This window comes from Anolis carolinensis, chromosome 1 (assembly GCF_035594765.1).
Source record: "Anolis carolinensis isolate JA03-04 chromosome 1, rAnoCar3.1.pri, whole genome shotgun sequence".
NCBI classification, from domain to species: Eukaryota; Metazoa; Chordata; class Lepidosauria; order Squamata; family Dactyloidae; genus Anolis; species Anolis carolinensis.
This window is the reverse complement of record NC_085841.1, coordinates 164,525,575-164,545,248: the sequence shown is the minus strand read 5'-3', so window position 1 is coordinate 164,545,248 and position 19,674 is coordinate 164,525,575. Positions and strand designations below refer to the sequence as shown.

General features: G+C 39.6%; 1 protein-coding gene across 1 annotated transcript in view; it reads right to left on the bottom strand.

Annotated features, from left to right (window-relative positions):
• The window catches only part of fgf18 (fibroblast growth factor 18), a 148,305-nt gene that overhangs the window by 33,899 nt on the left and 94,732 nt on the right, over positions 1-19,674 (bottom strand). The window contains exon 4 of the mRNA XM_062958039.1: positions 1,198-1,304. Coding sequence (XP_062814109.1) covers positions 1,198-1,304 — 107 coding nt within the window. The remainder of the gene's footprint in view (positions 1-1,197; positions 1,305-19,674) is intronic.

Genomic DNA, 19,674 nt, shown 5'->3' with positions numbered 1-19,674 from the left:
GTGCTAAACCACTTTAGAACTCTATATAAAATAAGAGGGAGAGAGAACATTGAACCTGGTTAACTAAAAATGTAGGAATGACTGTCAAAAGAAAAACCTTTAAGGTACATATCACATTCCCATTCCAAACACCACCAGTGAGACTGTCCTAAAGTATAGCAGGAAGAACTGCGACAATGGACAAAGATGTGAGACATTTACCCCAGCCTGCATTGGAAACTCCTGGGAAACTCCTGGAAAAAAACCACACCCTTGCAGTGGGTATTAAAAGTTGTGGTTAATACTGAAAATTCACAAGAAAAATACCAGGACAGAAAGAACACTGACCTCTGCCAAATTTCAAGACTTTTGGCAAGTCTGAGAAGACTTTTGTTGGTTCAAAATTAAATCCACTTCCCCCACAGATACACAGTGTTCACTCTGATAGCAATGGCAATGTTTTAATTCTGTGTGGTAGCCAAAGAAGTGTGTTTTCATATCTGATTGAGCAATTGTGCCCTCTTCCTTCCATCCACCTGTGTTAAATTCTGGATTTGCCAACAACAAGTAGGGAATGGTGGAAGCTATAAAAACAAGTGAACTCATTTTAACTTGATCCCAACAAAGGATATGCTATGTAGGCAAATGCAATGTAATTTGTTACATACTTTCATTGTGGGCGGGGGATCGAACGTAATAAAATATTCCTGTAACATTAGAACCATGCAGCTCATCTAGAATAAGATCTTAAGACTGTAATATTAACATTACAGTATTATTTTTGTTCCTTTTCTAGACGTTGTCAAACTCCCTAAAATGTTTCTACAATTTTGTTTGTTTGTTTGTTTAAACCGCTAAGGTAAGAGAGTGTTCCCTCCTGTAATGCAAGCTCCCAATTGTTTTGGAGAGATACCCACATCTTTTATCAATTTATGCAACTGTAAAATGGAAACCTGTCTGTACCCAAAGAAATCAGTAATAAAACCCCAGTGGTTAGCCACAGTACTTAATTTTATGGGTTAGGGGTTTCTTTTCTCCACCCCCCTTCCTTCTTTTAAAAAAAATAGAGGCATGAATGCTTAAGAATTCCACATTCCTCAAGTCCTGCTTTTCATTTGGGGTTGACAGGCAAAGTTCAGAACACATCATTATGGGGGGTTTGCAGTCACTGCTAAAGGTAACACTCATATTACAAATGAATTAATAGAAAACACTTACCTTCCCTACTAGCTTGCCTTTCCTGTTCATGCAAAGGTAAAAGTCTGTCTCTTTCCCTTTGATCCGGACTTGACTGCCAAATGTGTCTGTTTCCACTAGAAGCTGGGCTTGTAAAGGAAGAAGAAAAGAAGAGGGGAAGAAAAAAAAATAGGCATTTATCGGACCAGTCACAGGGTGAATGAGTGAAGAAGATACCCTCCTACATATTCTCCAGACCACAGAGTGAGATAAAGTAATTCTGTTGTATTGCAAGGCCCTGGTGGTGCAGTGGGCTAAACCCTTGTACTGGCAGGACTGAAGACTTGAAGGTTGGGTTGCTGACCTGAAGGTTGCCAGTTTGAATCCAATCTCGGGAGAGTGTTGATGAGCTCCCTCTATCAACTCCAGCTCCATGCGGGGACATGAGAGAAGCCTCCCACAAGGATGGTAAAAACATCAAAACATCTGGGTGTCCCCTGGGCAACGTCTTTACAGATAGCCAATTCTCTCACACCAGAAGCAACTTGCAGTTTCTCAAGTCGCTCCTGACACACACACACCAAAAAAAAAAAAAAAACAACCAAGGGGTGGGCAGCAAGGTGTTTCCAGAGAATCAGAAGGCGCCCATGAGCCCTTATGTCCACAGTATGACTATTAGAACAATAGAAGGGTAGCAACATATTTCAACGTATTCCAAGGTAGGTATTTCGGGATTATCACAATCTTTGGAGCTTGGAATATGTTGCATTGTTTCTACAGAACGAACTTATACCACTTCAAAACAAGAGACATCTGGTAACTATTGAGCCAGGTTGTATTTTTCATCACAAAAACAAGTCTACTGATTTCAGTCCTGCTGAATAAAAACTAATTAAGGAAAAGGCTGTGGAGAGGTGTGTTCCCCACTACAGAAAAAACTTAAGGCTGACCTCTCCAGGCAGCAAGCAGAGGCAACCCGCTTCAAAGAGCACCACAAGGGGCAGAATGCTGGAAGCAAGGACAGATGTCTTTCTGAAGGGTGCTAACAAGACTTGGTAAAGTGCTTTCTAGCCAGCGGAAGGGAGGACTTGGACCTCATTCCAACGGCATGTCCCAAATAGAGTTGATACATGGAAGCAGTTGCTACAAAGTAAGGCAACAATTACAGTAGAGTCTCACTTATCCAACATAAACGGGCCGGCAGAACGTTGGATAAGAGAATATGTTGAATAATAGGAAGGGATTAAGGAAAAGCCTATTAAACATCAAATTAGGTTATGCTTTTACAAATTAAGCACCAAAACATCATGTTATACCACAAATTTGACAGAAAAAGTAGTTCAATACACAGTAATGCTATGTAAAAATTACTGTATTTACTAACTTGGCACCAAAATATCATGATGTATTGAAAACATTGACTACAAAAAGGCGTTGGATAATCCAGAACATTGGATAAGCGAGTGTTGGATAAGTGAGACTCTACTGTATATAAATCCCACGGGTGAGTTGCATCTACTCTATTGGGGAGTTTATTGGGTTATCATTGGCTAGAAGGGTAGAGCTGAACCACAGTTTCTCTGAGCTGTTTTTTTTTCTGAGAAAGTGTCAGAGATTTTCTGTCTCTCATAAACACACACAGCAAAAGGAGGCCACTTTCTTGGGCAACTCTGCCTTCTTGTATATGAGTGACAGCAATATTTTTCTGCCACTACTGTAATGTCCTGGAATAATGCTAGACCTAGAGCACAGAATAAGATGCAACATGGTTGCCAGGACATTAAAAATACAACATCAGCAAAGACAACAGACACAAAACAAAGGAAGGAAAAAGATCTGCTATGGCCACTGCCATTTAAAATTATGTCCCCTGTCCATGCTACATAGTAGAATTTCTCTGCTTCCCTTTCCCCATAAAAAAATATATATAAACCTCTATGGACCCACAAATTTATCTGGCCCAAAATGGGATGGAGATTTTGAAGAAGCTCTTTGTACACAGCTCTGGAGTGTGCATTGGCAGTGTTGTTTGTTCAATGCATAACACTTACAGCCTCATCATAAAGGCCAGGCGAAGCTCCCCACTTCACCTGGCATCCAGGAGGAAAGAGGGAGCAGCAGAGCAAATCTGTCACCCCACATGCAGCTCCCTCTTGACAATGCTTTCCCCATCACACGGAGAAAACATAGCCCTCCCAGCGAGGCCTAGTGCTGGCCTCATTGGAGCCAGCACAACACACGAGGCCTCCCATGTTAGAGTAAAAGCGTCCAGTGATGCTTTTACCCGAATTGGGGGTGGGGCATCATGTCATGTGATGTTCAGTGTGGGGCTCCATCCTCTAGACCAGTGGTTCTTAACCTGTGGGTTCCCAGGTATTTTGGCCTACAACTCCCAGAAATACCAGCCAGTTTACCAGCTGTTTGGATTTCTGGGAGTCGAAGGCCAAAACATCTGGGGACCCACAGGTTGAGAACCACTGCTCTAGATGGAGTGAAAGTGTCCTAGGACACTGAATTCACCTCATCTGATAAAGTCCTAAGAGAAGAACACTCCTTGAGCACTCTGGAGTGTGATCACTGCAAGTACACTCCTATCTCAGAGATCACATAGTTCCACAATGAAGAATCACTGCTTCCCACATTATAGGTGTATATACACCAAGCAATACCACAAATAGTGATAATAGACGAATATGGACAATTTTATATCAGCAGAAGTCTGCAGCACTCCTCATCCCATTCAAACTCTTGAAGATTTTTTCCTTAAAGTTTATTGTTATTTCTGCAATGTAGGCAGTTCCTTTAATCCTCCTCGAATCACCTCCCTCTTGTATGCGGATAGTGCCATTTTAGCTATATAAGGATTCACTCTTCAAAAATGATTTTGCAAGGGCTACTATATTATCCTGGAGGTCACGGAATTGTTAATCCTGTGTATAACTCAAGAACACCTTGCACTGTGTGGGCAAACATCAATGGTCTCCGAACATCTCAATGTAAACATATTAATATTATGCAATCATATGCTCAACAGTTAAAATAATACCAGTTATCCTGGCTTGACCTAACCTGGGCACAAAATAGAAGTTTAACAAGTATGGGCCGTGTCAGAAGTTATTCACAAATGCCTTCTTCAAGGTAATATGTCTAAAGCAAATGGCATTGGCTCTTCGAAGATGAATGGTATAAAGTTCCAGGAACATGAGCCAGAAGTTCTCAAGTGAGGAGCCCTGTCCTGAAGTCAATTTCAGACTAAGGATCAAAAGGGGCAATAAAGGGCAGTAGCGTATCCATGATCCATAAATATTCTCCTACTTGAAACTGGGAGCAAAATGCGCCAGGCTCATAAACTCTGCACACAGATCTTTTGGAGAAGGGGTGGCAGGAGGCCATCAAGAAAAATACCTGTGGCCTAAGGAAGGTACCTACAGGGAGGGTGAGAAAGACCCTCAAGGATCAGAGGAAAACCTTTGCCAAAGAGCCTGGAGAAAGATGCCTTCCTAAGTACCAACAATTGGACAAAGTGGATCAAATGTTTTCCCTGGTATAAAGCAGTTCAGTATGTTGGCCTGCCTTTCTGCAAACTATCTTCTCCCATTTCCTTCACTATGATTGCTGTATGTCGATACGTCATCAAGGGCTGAAGGGAATTCAATCCTTTCTCTTTCTTCTATGTATAATGTTGATTGTCAGATTAAAACCAACTTTGGGTGAACTTTGTCCTATAGATTCAACAATGCAACATAATGACCAAAAAGATTTCCTATCAGCCACCTCATCTTGAGCCAAATGGTCAATTAACATCATTTAAGCAAAACGGATCTCTCTCTTTTAAAATTCACATTTGTCTCCCAAATCCAAAACACGCTCATGAACGCTGGCTAGTTTCAAAACTATAAGATACATCACCTCACCCTCAAACTTAAACAAGTATGAGTAATACCCAGGCTGATTTTAATTTGAAAAATATCACCTTAAAAAGATGTTGGTTCCCTGCTGTGAAAATTAAAACCATCTGGATGGCGTGATTTCCAATAATTAATCTAGTTCTCCTTTGACACTGTTACTAATTAAAATATGATACCCCCTTTTTTCAAGTAAAGAATTTAAATAAATTTTAAAGAGCTCATAAAATAATGTAATAATTTTGGAAATAAATGAAAATTACCTTTCCTCTGACTTGCCTAAGCTACAAAATGCAATAGCTTTAGCTTTATACTAACAAGGACAAATTAAAGCTGAACTGAAACCAAGTAGGCTTTGTGGGAAAACATCAGAAACAATATAACGACCTCATCAGATGAGGGTTTTTCCCGTCCTAGCGTGCTGCCGGCACACTGCCAGGACAGAGTCCATCATATGACGCAGGGCTACTTCTAGAGGGGCTCATTTGGGCTCCGTCCCAGCAGTGCGCCGGCAGCATGCTAAGAGGGAGCCCTGAGAATATGGGTGCCTGCAGCAAGGGAAGAAACCAGAGATAGCCAGGAAACATCATGCACAACAATATTGCTGCCCCACTGTTTCCCACACTGTCCCCCAGCTTGTGGACCTCCTTAATCTAAGGAACAAGGCAGGCACAGTGCAAAGCAAAATGCAAAATATTGAACAAGAAGGTTTTAGAGGAAGGGTAAGAAATATGTGGCCTTCCTAATCTTCTTGGACTGTGGCTCCTATAAGCCCAGAAGCCCCTACCCAATATCTGAACGGCTGAACATTTTGCAAGGTGATTTGAAAGGCTATTTTGAGGAGGAACGCCTCTGAGTTCAGTCTATAAGCTCATAGGAGGTGTAGGTGAGATTGGGGGGAGGGGGCTGTGAGTTTTAAAGGCTATTTTGAATGTATTTATTGTATTTTAATCTGTTTTACTGCACTTTTGTATTGCACTTTTTAGACTTGACTAAGTGTGAGATTGTTAGTCACCTTGAGTCCTCCATGGGGAGAAAGGCAGAGTATAAATAAACTTGATGATGATGATGAAAATGTATCAATAAGCATTCCAACCCTTGACCCTACAGATCACAGGATACATCCGGAACTATCCCATATCATTAATTGCAGATTTACATATGTGGCATACAGATATGAAGAATATTTGTACAACAGTAAAACAGAGCATCAGACCACATTTAAAAAATTAAAGGAGGCCAAAAAATGTGAACTACATTTTCAGGATTCATGAAGTACTGAGTATCAGTTGCAAAAGAAAAATGGGAACTTGGAGTGGGCAGAGGTCAAATGTGGAAAATCTACAGAACAAGAGCCACAACAAAATGGCAGAACTCCAGCAATCCTTTAGTGATGAAATGATGTTGTTTCAACATTCAAGTTAGACCCAAAAATGTGTTCACACTTTGAGTCTCTTTTAGAGAAAAAAGCAGTAGATAATAACAACAGCAAAACAATTTTAAGCCTTACCTATGCCAAGTAATGACATGGAGATTTTGTTAAGTTGCATTTGTTCCACCTGCCTCTTTGTGTTTTATCATTAGTAAGTATAGCAATCCATTTTTGAGGAGTCAGACCTTCGTTATTTAGTCAAAGGGACACAGGCACTTTTACCTGCTGTAGGTAAATTTCTTGCAGTGGTTCCCTTGCCATCATCCAGACCAACTAAATAAATGATGGGCTAAGATGAATCTCTATTGCAGTCAGTCATTGCAGAAATGGTGACATGGGCTTACTTTTTCCCCAGTGACAGAAGACCTGTCCTCAAGTTTCTAGCAGCCACTACTTTCTTCTCCCAGAATGCCCTGAACCTATGTAGTTCCAGAGTATTCTGAATGGAATTGTTGGTAACTATTTAGCTAATGCCATTCCTGCTCAAAGTCTTTCAACTTCTGGCCAATAGATAAAGGAGAATGAAATAAATGGCTTCTAAAGACAGGAAAGGTAGATTTAGGACAGGAGTGAACAACTTGTGGCTTTCCAGGTGTTCTCCATCTGTAACTTCCATTATCTTTCACTATTGTCTATTAGGATCCACTTCTCCAGCAGGTCATCTTTCACAGGAAAGGCATACATGTAAACTTGACATTACCTCACATTGCTTCTTACTTTCATGAGTGTTTCATACCTACTGAGGATAGTATTTGAGCAGAGAGCCCTATGCTGGCCTAAGAGCCCCTGACCCCACCAAAATCTGGAGTTAGCCATGTGTAACTGTTATATGCCCTATTGCACTAGACCAATGAAATAACATTATATTCCCACAATGCTAACATTTGTCCTTTATGATCCAAGAAAATAGCTCATTAACTTATTGCATATATTAGTAGATGTCCTGGAATGTTGTGTTTACTGTTGTGTTGTTGTGTGCCTTGATATTGTAGGAATTTGCAAAAGAAATACTGTCCCTTTAGTATTCTGGTTTTTTTAAATTCTTTCAGATAAATAGGGTGTTATATACTAAATTGCTTTAAACATCAAGCCCTCACTAGAAGTACTAGGGGGAAGACTGATATCCTTTGTTAGAAATCACTTCTAAGAGAAATTCTCTTCTGCTGGCAAGCTTTCCCAGAACTGGTCCATTTAGCTTAAACTTTCTCAAGAACTCCCACTGGAAAGAAAAGTCAATTCTTCACATGTCTAGCTGAAAATGAATATATGTGTATCTGTATATATATGCGAGCTGAAAAGCTATAGTCCACCTAAAAAAACATTAAGTCAGAGAAACATTTGAGGGTGGTGATGCCAATTATCTTTCAAAGATTTCCCTTGAGTGGGAGGATGGGAACCAGAAAGCTAATGAAAAGATATTATGAGCGAGTTACTGGAAACTGAGAAATGTAAGGCTTAGATTTTTTTTTCTGTATCAAATAACTACTTCTTACCACATTCAGCTAAATCAAAGGAGATAGGAGGAGAGCTGATAGATTTGGCTAAATGGGTTCATGTAAATACCGCTCTTCCCACCCAGATCTAGATCTTACAATCCAGTTATGGTCCCTAGGGATATATTAACTATTTGGATAAGCCAGCCTCCTTTAGCGAGGTGCTTTCCAGATGTCTGTTGTTGTTGTGGGCCTTCAAGGCATTCCCAATTTAGGATGACCCTAAGACGAACCTGTCACCTTTTTTTCAAGATTTGTTCAGAGGGTATTGGACTTTCCTTCCTCTGAGGCTGAGAGAGCATGACTTGCCCAAGATCACACAGACTGACTGTGGATTCAAACGCTGGTACCTGGAGTCACTGAACTTTATCACACAAGGCTGGTAAATTCCAATTACAACAGGATAACAGCGTTTGTAAGCAGTACTGATTGCACGACACTGTGTCTCTCCTATTGCTGTCTTGTATTTAAATAGTTGGAGGAACACACTTTCTCATAAAAGGGGGAAACCTGTGAATGGCTCCCAGTATCAATGCATGTGTGCATGGGCATCATTCCCCTCCTGCCCCTTTCATTATTCCTATGGAGTCTCAGATTGGCTTCACAGATGGAAGAGTGAGCCATACATAAAGTAAGGCGGAGGGATGTTTAGCAAAGTTTGCTCCAATTTCATCCCCCCCCCCCCCGCAAGAAACACCTCCTCTTTAATCCAACGCCCCTCCCCTTGGATCCATCACTCTACAGCTCTCCTCTCTTGCGATCACCAACAGAGAGAGGGATATTCAAATAGGAGAAAGATAGAGATAGAGACCTGCATTTGAAAAAAAAAATGTATGGAATAATGGATGGGTTGGGGAGTAGGGAGTAGGAAGGAAGATAAAATGAAAGACAGAAAAAGATAGGACCAGAAGAGGAAAGGAAAAGTGGCCATAATAGCGTGATTGCAGACACTTGTGATAGTGATTGTCCGTAGCCCTATGTTCAAACAATGATACTATGCTGACTCTTGTTCCAGATGTGCTAGACTACAATTCCCACCATATTATATAAAGGGTGTGAAGTGACTTCCATACAGCTTTGTTATAACTATCCTCCTTCACCAACTTTCATGTATAGCACACTTCTCCTCTATCAAGTGGTTTGTACTTCTAGGTCATTCCACTGCACCTGAAGGATTCTGCTGCTTTAAGACACAAGTGTACAACTGGAGTGAACATACTCAATGGACACACTATGCTGACTTGGAGAAGGAAGGAAGAGAATCAGCCAACCAATGTCTAAAGAACCTCCATGGAGATTCTTCCCTGAGTATATCCTTAATGTGAGAGACATTATGTGTTCACATTAGACATTATCAGTGTTGCCCAGACTAAGGAATAATCTCCCCAGACAGACTCAACCCTTTATAGTACCTGTTTAGAGGATTCCTTTTTTCCCAGAGGAAATTTTGTTCTCTTTGTTTTCACAATTCTGTTTTGGAAGTACTGCTATTGGGGAGGATGGGAGTTGTGGTGGTTGCTGTGTGCCTTCAAGTCATTTCCAATTTATGGTGACCCTAAACGGAACATATCACAGGTTCTGAGAGTGTGTAACTCACCCAATTACACCCAATGTGTTTTCTATGAATGAGTGCACAATCTATGTTCCCTCAACTAAGAATCCTGCCCTCCAAAGAATCTTTCCTTCAGTCTTCAAATTTCTAACATTGTAGAAAGCGAAACTGCTGGAAACAGCAACCTCCTAAGCCTTCCACTATTTATTTGTTAATGTATATATTTGCTAACCTGTATTCTATGTGTGTGTTGATTTGCCAGTTTGTACTTCTTTGGTGTGGGAGGAGCTATAGATGTGGGACTGTACTGAGCATGTTCAGATTCAGGACTCAATTTTGTATTGAGACCTCAGTGGCGGTGGATGCATGTATGCTTTAGGACTTCAATGGATACAGTATGATTATGGACTTCAGTGAGTACAAGTATATTAAAGACTATGGACTATTGATAAAGAATGATACCCTATGTTCTTAACACAGAGAAGAACTACATCTTATTTGTAACTGAACTTCAATAAGAAATGTGCCTGTATGGTGAATTAATACAAGATGTTTTATGAGTAAACAAAAGATGTTATTTTTCAAATGAGACTTTGCTTTTTTTTATCTCTGAGTGCATATTTTAACTAAGAGGTTTAAAGGAAGTGTATATCATTTGGGCAATTACAACTGCAAAGAAACAACCATCCTCTGCTAACCAAATATATTTTGTAGTTCCATGTTTTTATCCTTGGCATTTTAAAGACATGGTTCTTTAACAGCTGAATTACCTGTGTGCCATTTCATTAATGTTTGTGAATATCACTTGTTCAAAGAATTGACTTCTAATGAGATCATGCTTTTCTTGATTAGTGGTTTTCAAAAGGTGGTATCCAGATATTCATGGAGATTCACATTTGCCAAAAGTATATGTGCCCATAAACTGGGTGCAGTTATTTTCCAACAGATGATGAAATAGGTTATGGAATTTGCAATATTTTATGGAACTTGCAATAGAAACACTGAAAATAATTCCGAACTAGAACTTTATGTTCATTGTGTTCTCATTCTTTTTCTGTCTTTGCTTGTCCATTTTCTTTAGCTTCCTAATCTATATATATATAAGAGTCATTGACAGCACAACCCCTCATCCACGCTTCTAGGTTGATACAACAAAAAGAAAATAAAAAGAAAATTCTAATTACAGGGAGAGGAATAATTGTTTTTATCCCATTGCTGCCAGTTAGAAGGCTAAGCTCCGCCCACTTGGTCTCCTAGCAACCCAATCAGCCCAGGGTACAGGCAGAGTTAGGCCTCACTTAGGCCTCTTCCACACTGCCTATAAAATACAGATTATCAGATTTGAACTGGATTATATGGCAGTGTAGACTCAAGGATCTTCCACACAGCTATATTACCCATTTATAATCTTATATTATCTGCTTTGAACTGCGTTATCTTAACTCCACACTGCCATATAATCCACTTCAGTGTGCAGAATGTTGGATAAGTCAGATTCTACTGTAATATAAAATAATTACTGTGGTAGAATAATACAGAACAATATAATCTCTAAAACCAGGACAGTAAATAAAGAGCAACAATCTGAAAGCAGGGAAATTGGAAATTCCACAAAGGAAACAATCAGGGCCAGTTAACACCTCCCAAGAATGGATTCTTCCAGAAAGGAAGCTGAGAAGGGAGTGAATCAGTGAGTATTACGAAAGTCATTATTATTACTATTATGATGATGATGATTATTATTAATATTATTGTGTTGAATACAATCTGGCACCAAGTATTCAAAAACACTAAAATCAGAATATATAAAAATTACAGTGGTATAATAAAACAGAACAATACAATCTCTAAAATCAGAACACTAAATAAAGAACAACACCCTAAAAACAAGGGAATTCCACACAGGAAACAATCAGGGCCAGCTAACACCTCCCAACAAAAAATTCACTCAGGGAAGAAACAGCCAGGCTTTAAAGCTGCAAGGCCATTACATGCTAATCATTTTCTCTAATTGCATCATTCATACTTGCCTCCAACAGACAAAAAAACCCAAAAATATTGTATATTCACAACCTTTAGGAAATAATAGCCCCTCATGGCGCAGTGTGTTAAAGCGCTGAGCTGCTGAACTTCTCAACCGAAAAGTCGCAGGTTTGAATTGGGGGAGCGGAGAGAGCCCCCACTCCTAGCCCCAGCTTCTGCCAACCCTAAACTTCAAAAACATGCAAATGAGAGTAGATGAATAGGTACTGCTCCGGCGGGAAGGTAACAACGCTCCATGCAGTCATCCCACATGACCTTGGAGGAATCTACGGACAACACTGGCTCTTTGGCTTAGAAATGGAGATGAGCACCAACCCCCAGAGTCAGACACGACTGGACTTAATGTCAGGGGAAAACCTTTACCCTTTACCTTAACTACCACCAATTCCTCAATACTTTATTTCCCATACCACCATACTTCGCCACAGCAACGCGTGGCCAAGCATAGCTAGTATATATCTAAATCAATGCTTCCCAAACTTCGGGGGGGGGGGGGGGGGTAGTATGCTGGGGTGCAATTGGAGGGGCACTGAATGAAAATGGGGTTGGAACCATAAAGGGAAAAAAGGAAATCATTATTTTTTTTCATCTCTTATATTATAGTCGTAGTGATTACCTTTTTCCCCCTAATAAACCCACGAAATGCAAGTTATAACCAATCAGTGGTCAGGTTTGCAGACAGGTCTTAACAAGCAAGTGTTGGCAGGCAAGCGTGTCACGCATTGTTGAGAAGTCCAGCCTCCATCACCAGAAATGTGTATGTGTGTGTAATTATTTGTTTTCAATACGATACTATAAATAGGTAGCATGTACAAAATATAATTTAGATTGTTTCTGAATTGTATGACAAGCAGTTAATAATAGTGCAAGTGCAATAGGTATTTTTAAGTAATTCATGCTGCTGATAATAATAGAGCTGAACATTAATAAACTGATAGCAGTGCACCGAGTTCAATGTTATTCATAATTTTTGTTTTAATAAAATAATTTATTTTCTTAATTTTCTGCATAAAATGTGAATGTTACAATAGCTTCTTTTAATAAAAAAAACTTATAATTTCAAAATTGGGGAGTAAAGGAAAATGTTGGGAGGAGAATTTTTATTGGGGGGATGAACACCCACATTTTGTCCCCACTGCATGTACAGTGTTCCCTCACTACTTCGCGGTTCACTTTTTTGCGGATTCGCTCTTTCGCGGTTTTTCAATAAACTCTAAAAGACTATTATAAATCATAAAAAAATACAATTTACAGTCTAAGGAAGGGAGGAAGGAGAAGCCAAAGGGAGAAAAGGAGCCCAAGCAACAACGGGAGGAGAAGGAGGTGATTTATCAACACACGATTGATTGATTGATAAAGACTTAAAACAGTGTATAACTACTAAAATAATGTATAAATATTAAAATTAATATATTGTCCCTACTTTGCGGATTTTCACTTATTGCGGTTGGTCCAGGAACCTAACCCCAGCCATAAGTGAGGGAACACTGTAGCTACATCTTTGTTTGCCTGTGTTGCTGCTGCTGCTGCTGCTGCTTTTATTTGCTTAATCAGTCACTATGTTCTACTGTGATCACTTCCAATTTTAAAATTGTTCTTAAATGTTTGTGGGAATAGTTTATTCAGTTTGCATCACCACTGTGGAATCTTTTTGATGAAGAGCATTTTTAAAATATTTCAGAAAAAGAAGTAAACAATGAGTCACTTCAAGGATCAGCACAAGCTCTCCAGTGAATGAGGTTGAGATAAACCTAGAAATAATGAATCACTTGTTATTGCCTATCACCACTTTTTATATCACCTACAATATTCAAAAAAGCTTTTAAATCTTTACTTGCTTAAGTTGAAAATACGAGCTGCTGCATTTTCTAATGTTATTTGCAACAGATACTTTAGAACAGGGGTCCCAAACTAAGACCTGGGGGCCGGATGTGGCCCTCCAAGGTCATTTATCTGACCCTTGCCCTCAGTTTTAGACTAAGTCTGAAATGACTTGAAGGCACACAAAAACAACAATAATCCTAATTAACTTGACTATCTCATCAGCAAGAAGCAGGCCCACACTTCCCATTGACATCCTGGTAGGTTTATGTTGGTTAAAATTGTTCTTATTTTTAAATATTGTATTGTTCTTTTTAAAAAAAAAACAAAACCATAGTCCGGCCCACCAATACTCTGAGGGACCGTGGACCTGCTCTCTGCTTTAAAGGTTTGATGACCCCTGCTTTAGAATTAAATGCCCACAACCATTACTGTAAAGATGCTACTCCGGTTTATTACTTGCATCCACTAATCTCATGTTTAATTCCCTTTTTAAGTTCTTATAAAACTATAAAATGGCCCATCACCTACCAATCTTCATGTGAGAGAGAGTTTCTGTAATGAGCTAGGGTCCTGAAGGATCAAGGTTCAAGTGTATGCTTGGCCATGGAAACCCACTGAGTGACACTGTACAAATCACTCTCCCAGCCACAGACAAAGGCAAGGGCAAACACCCTCTGAACACAATTCTGCCAAGAAAACGCTGTGATAGATTTCTCTTAGGGCTAACATAAGTCAGAAATTACTTAAGGGCTCCCAAAAACAACAGATATAGATAGATAGGACATTGTGTCAGTATCATTCACATTTTATAGATCAGTGATAGAAACTCATCTTCTGCTAAGAGCAGTAATAAGCAATGTGTCGCCTCTTATGTGGTATTGGGCTGAAACTCCCATCATTCCTCCCTATGGGAGAGCCTAGAAAGGTTCCCTTTGGGAGTTAAACTCCTAAAATCCCACAGCCATGAATGCTCATGGTACACCAACAGTTTTTGTGAGACTCGAGAAGATGAAGCTTCAACAATATATTTTTTTTGCTCTGAGATAGAGCTAATGTGAGTCTGCTAAGCCATCTTCTTCCCATTCCTATACTAAAGAATACTCTAAGCGATTATGGCTAAGCAAAGACTTGGCCTCAACAACCCGAGAGCCATGTCATAAATTGACCCCACTACAAATGGAGTAAATGCATGGGAGACTTAAGTATTTGTTGTAGTAGTTTTGGTGTTTTTAAAAAAGAAAACAATATTTCTGTTAACTCAGACTACTGTGTGGAAATTTTTGGTAACTGATGCCATATTTACTCTGAATACTAAATTGGTTTCTCTTGAATTATGAAACATAGTGGAGCATCCCTTCTCCCCATTTTTAATTTGTGTTAAATTATAGTAAATAGTTCATCCATGAAACAACACTTTTGCAATATAATCCTATGTCTCTAATAAACAAATTAAAAAGAGAGGATAAAATTTGACCTTCAGCCCATTAGACCACTTCAGCAGATCATAGCTTTGGATAAATGATAGCTCAGATCCATGAAATTGCTACAAACAGCCCCTAAAAAGAATGTCACGAGAACACAGGGAGCAACAATGAACAAAACCCAATAATTATATTGTTTAAAAAAAGCTCCCTTTTTTACTACATTTGAAGAGCCCTTTTTAAAGAGTTAAGAACATAAAGATTTACATCCTTCTGACCAGCTCAAGCTTCAGAGAAGGCCACATGGGCAGGGTGCCAGGCCCCAATGGAAGCCACTTTGCACAGACTCCTGTGAGTCTTATGGAGCTGTACCATCACAGGACCAAAATTAACGAGATGATTTACAAAATTGGCCAAGGATATCAAATCAAGGATGGCAAATTAATTAATAACAATGCTTCAACAGAGCATTGAAGCACAGAGCAAAAACAGAGTATGACCAATCTGACAAGAGCATTAACCCTCTGGGTGGATTTGTCCATTATGGTGAAGTGACCAATGATTTCATCATGTTGAAAGGCTGTGTTGTTGGGACCAAGAAGAGAGTTCTCACTCTGAGCAAGCTTTTGCTTGTACAGACCAAGTATCAGGCCCTGGAGAAGATTGCCCGGAAGTTCATTGACACACCTTCCAAATTTGGTCATGTAGCTTCAAGACTGCAGAGGAGAAGAAGGTTTTCATGGGACCACTCAAGAAAGACCGTATTGCCAAAGAGGAGATGGCTTAGTGTCTGGAATGCTGTGCTTGTTTCCTGTAGTTTATAATAAAGCTACAAATATGAATGCCAAAAAAAGAATTTACATCCTGAGATTGGAAAGGACATGAACTACAAAATCCATCCATGAGGAAATCTTACCCTTTATAACCATGCTTGGACATCACTAACACACATAGTAATTTTTAGATCCAAAGGTAACACATCACATTCATTGCAATTTGTGAAATACGATAAGGATTTTTACTTGAGCCATACACAGATTTCAAAACAGTGTGAGGTAGTCATTTGGCTACAACTCTGAAGACAAGGGTTTGAATTGCTACTCAGCCATGAAACCCACTGGGTGACCTTGGGCAAGTCACTCTCAGCCTCAGAGGAAGGCAACAGCAAACCTCTTCTGAGCAAGGACAGCATTACATGAGGTCACCATGCCAATTCATCAGCCTCTGTGGCGAATTGGCAGGGCGGTAGGGCAATCCCAGGCCCCTGCACCCCACCCACCCGGCAGCAACGCTTCCCTATCACACATGGGGAACCCATTGTAGCCCCATTGTTCCAAATAGAACACGGGGAGGCTCCCATGTTGCTGGCATAGCGTTCTACCATACTGCCATCCCAGTTGAGCAATGAAGCCCTGTCAGAAGTGAATCTACGTCATGCGATAGGCGGTGTGGAACTTTATCACTCAACTGGGGCAACAGCATCCTAGGATGTAAAAAATTATTTTGTGTTGAGGTCATAGTCTTGCCACGAAAAACCTTCCATAGGTTCATTTTAGGGTCACCATCGATTGAAAATGACTTGAATACACACAAAAACAGTACTCAAATCTGCCGTTTATTTGACATGCAAACAAGGGGAACAATATCCCATGCTAAACTTTACTTATTATTGTTAAATGGTCACTATCCGCATAGTGTGCAGGAACTCCTTAGAATGTCCAAAAGATCTCTGAGCATAGCTCACATTTACAACCCAAATGTTGAATCCTGCGATACATGATAGAATGACCTTGCAGCCACTCCATAATCATGACATAATGAAGAGGGAGCTATGCCAAAATTATGTAAAATCTGTAGGGACTAATAAAACCTGCCGGCTACGAACAAGTCAGAGAACCTATATTGCTTGTATATTGGAATTGCATTCATATAAACTCTGAACTCTGGCATCTGATTTCTCCTTCACTTGCTCTGGTACACAAGATATGGATGTTACTGAAGAAAAAGAAAATATTGACAGGAGAAAATGCAAGTGTCCCACAGACTTCATCTTAAATTATAACATTGTAAAGGCAGAGTTTTTTTGAAGAAAAAAAAAGAAATTAGCCGAACATTAGGGCACTAAGTAATCTTTTAGTACTTGCCAAAGTTTTTTAAAACTTGATCTGACATTTAATCTCTAAATGCAATACCGAACCTACTTCTAATTTATGTTTTACTCTGTGTTGCCTTCCAGTCTTTGGTACGAGTCCTATATTTATAGAAGATGAACTCTTGGCAGGTGCAGCTTGAGGAAGAAGTCATACCAGCCATAGTAACTTCCATCTTCATATAGTAAGGATTGATAAAAATATATATTTCATTGTGTTGGACCACCAAGGTCAAGATCCTGTTTAACACTAAAACTGAAAACTGCTAGCAGGACCTAAAAAAAAGTGATTTGAAATGAAAACTGTTTGAACAGATTTGGCCTTTACATTATGTGTCAGTAGTGTGTTTTGAACATAGTGTGCTGTGCTTTTATCTTTATATCTGTTAATTATGTTTTAAATCTGGCCAAGAAAACCACAGGACATTTTTGTCTGGAGGTCTCCATAAGTCCAGAAGGACTTGAAGGCACACAACAATAACAACAACTGTTTTAATTATGTGCTTTTCTAAAAGAGTTCCTTGTTTATTTTTTAACAAAAAAGTAACGTAAAAAATAACTGTACTTTGTTTTAACTTTTTGTAAGCCACTTTGGATCCCTTCTCAAGACAAAGGTGGGGTATTAAATAAATAGGTAGGCAACTAAATAAGTAAATAAATACATACATATATTTTGCTGTCATGGATCAGCATAGTTGCTTGAATTTTTGAAGTCTCCTCATTGTCATGGCTATGGGTACTGTCATGCCAAAATTCACCATTTCATCCTTGCCAGATACCTTCAAACTTTTCCTGTGTGTTAAACTATATTTTAATATGTCTTGTTGCATTTCTTTTATTAGTGCTGGAGTCTCATTTTGACAAGCCACAGTAAAATACAAAGCCTGGAGACTTGAGATTGTGTGCAGTAATTAACTTTAAGGACAAGGGCTTTCTGGAACAACATGGCCCTATTTTGAACATCCAACCAAGCAACCAAAATACATTTAGTTTCTCTGGGCCAAAAGAACTAGACAGAAAAGTCCAAATAGCTCTCAAAATTGCCAGTATCTCCTTGATAATTTCCTTTTTATTTTCATTTCCAAGGCAACATCCAAAAAAGAAGTGTGATGTATAAGAAACAATAAATTATGAAAACAGGGGACATAAGTTATGGGAACATCATGGCTTTCTATCTTGAAAACGTCCTAATTCTGGCCAGAGGTTCAAAATGATGTGTTTACTCAGAATAACATTGCCAATCCATCAATTCAGTAACTAGTTGCTCTTCTCCAGTGGCCAAGAAAGAGCCATTTCTGCAACACTGTCTTCTCTTCCCACATCAATCTCTCGGTGCGCCAAGGTTTGACACAGTCCAAAAGTGAGCCTCTCCAAGGTCGCACACTGTTGCGCTTGTGAGCACTCCAAGCAGAAGTTAATCAGGGGGAATTTGTTGAGGGTTTAAAAGCATTGGTTGAATTCAAATTACAAGCTGTGCCTAATATAAAAAGATGTTATTTTCTCTGTATGCTGAGCAGGTTTTATTACTCTGTGCCCTCCAATAAAACTTGAAATTATGATGATTCATTTTACAAATGGGAATATCCATGTTTGTATATTTGCTCAAAGGAGTTCATTCTTTCCCCCCCCAACCCAGCTAAAAGTGAGAAATATCTCAAAACTAAGGTTGCACTATGCTCATCTATCCAGTAGGAAAGATTCTTGTGGATCTGGAACTTGGAGAGGTGAACAGAGGTAGGAGAGAAACAGGAGCAATTCATACTCACGGAAAAGCTGAGTATTAGTTATACTTGATACATTATTCAAACAAAGCCTAACGAAACTGAAAATAGCTTTTGTTATGACCAATGCATATCGAAGTATATTAACAACCCACAACCAATGTACAAGAAAAAGAACAGATGTATCCAACGGAATAAATATGATACCTGTGCCTGGTACATAAAAAAGAGAGAGAAATAGCAGTACTCCTCATATCAGAAGCATTGCTCCACAGCAGTGTTTCTCAAACTTCTCCTCCAGGAGTTTTGGACTTCAACTCCCAGAAATCCGAGACAGCTTACCAGCTGTTAGGAATTGTGGGAGCTGAAGTCCAAAACATCTAGGTGAGCACATTTTGAGAAACCCTGCTCTCCAGGATCCTGTCCCCAACACTAGCCTTTCCAAGCTATTCCCTGGGGCCATTACAGAGCAAGATCTTTTGCTTGCACACAGCAAGCCACCAGCCCAGGCAGCCGGTTGAAACTTGAAGCATATAAGAAGGTTTACTAAGCAGTCTCGCTTTGCATATTCCAAATAGACCATGCTCAATTCCTCCCCCACCCGACTCTTTGCCTCCTTTCACCCACATCCAGAATGAACTGTGGAAAGAATTCTGGCAAAGCCAAATAGATACATTCCACTTGCTCTCTGCCAAAACTCCAACAGAGCTGAACCACTTGGCTTCATGCACCTGATGCAACATGGCTACTGTTGTAAAGGCTGGCACCTTAGCAGAAGCCAAACCTATTGGGAATTTAAAAGTATGGTAATTTGATTGTGATTATCTTCAATCAGCTGTTTAATGTTTTTTGGAATATTCCCTCTTTGTTGAGCCAGAATATTCAATTCCCCTAATTTTTCTGAGATGCTGTACACCTCCTTCATTCCCCTTTCATCTCTGCAAGAGCTGGTCTTAATATTATGCAGAGACGACTGCCT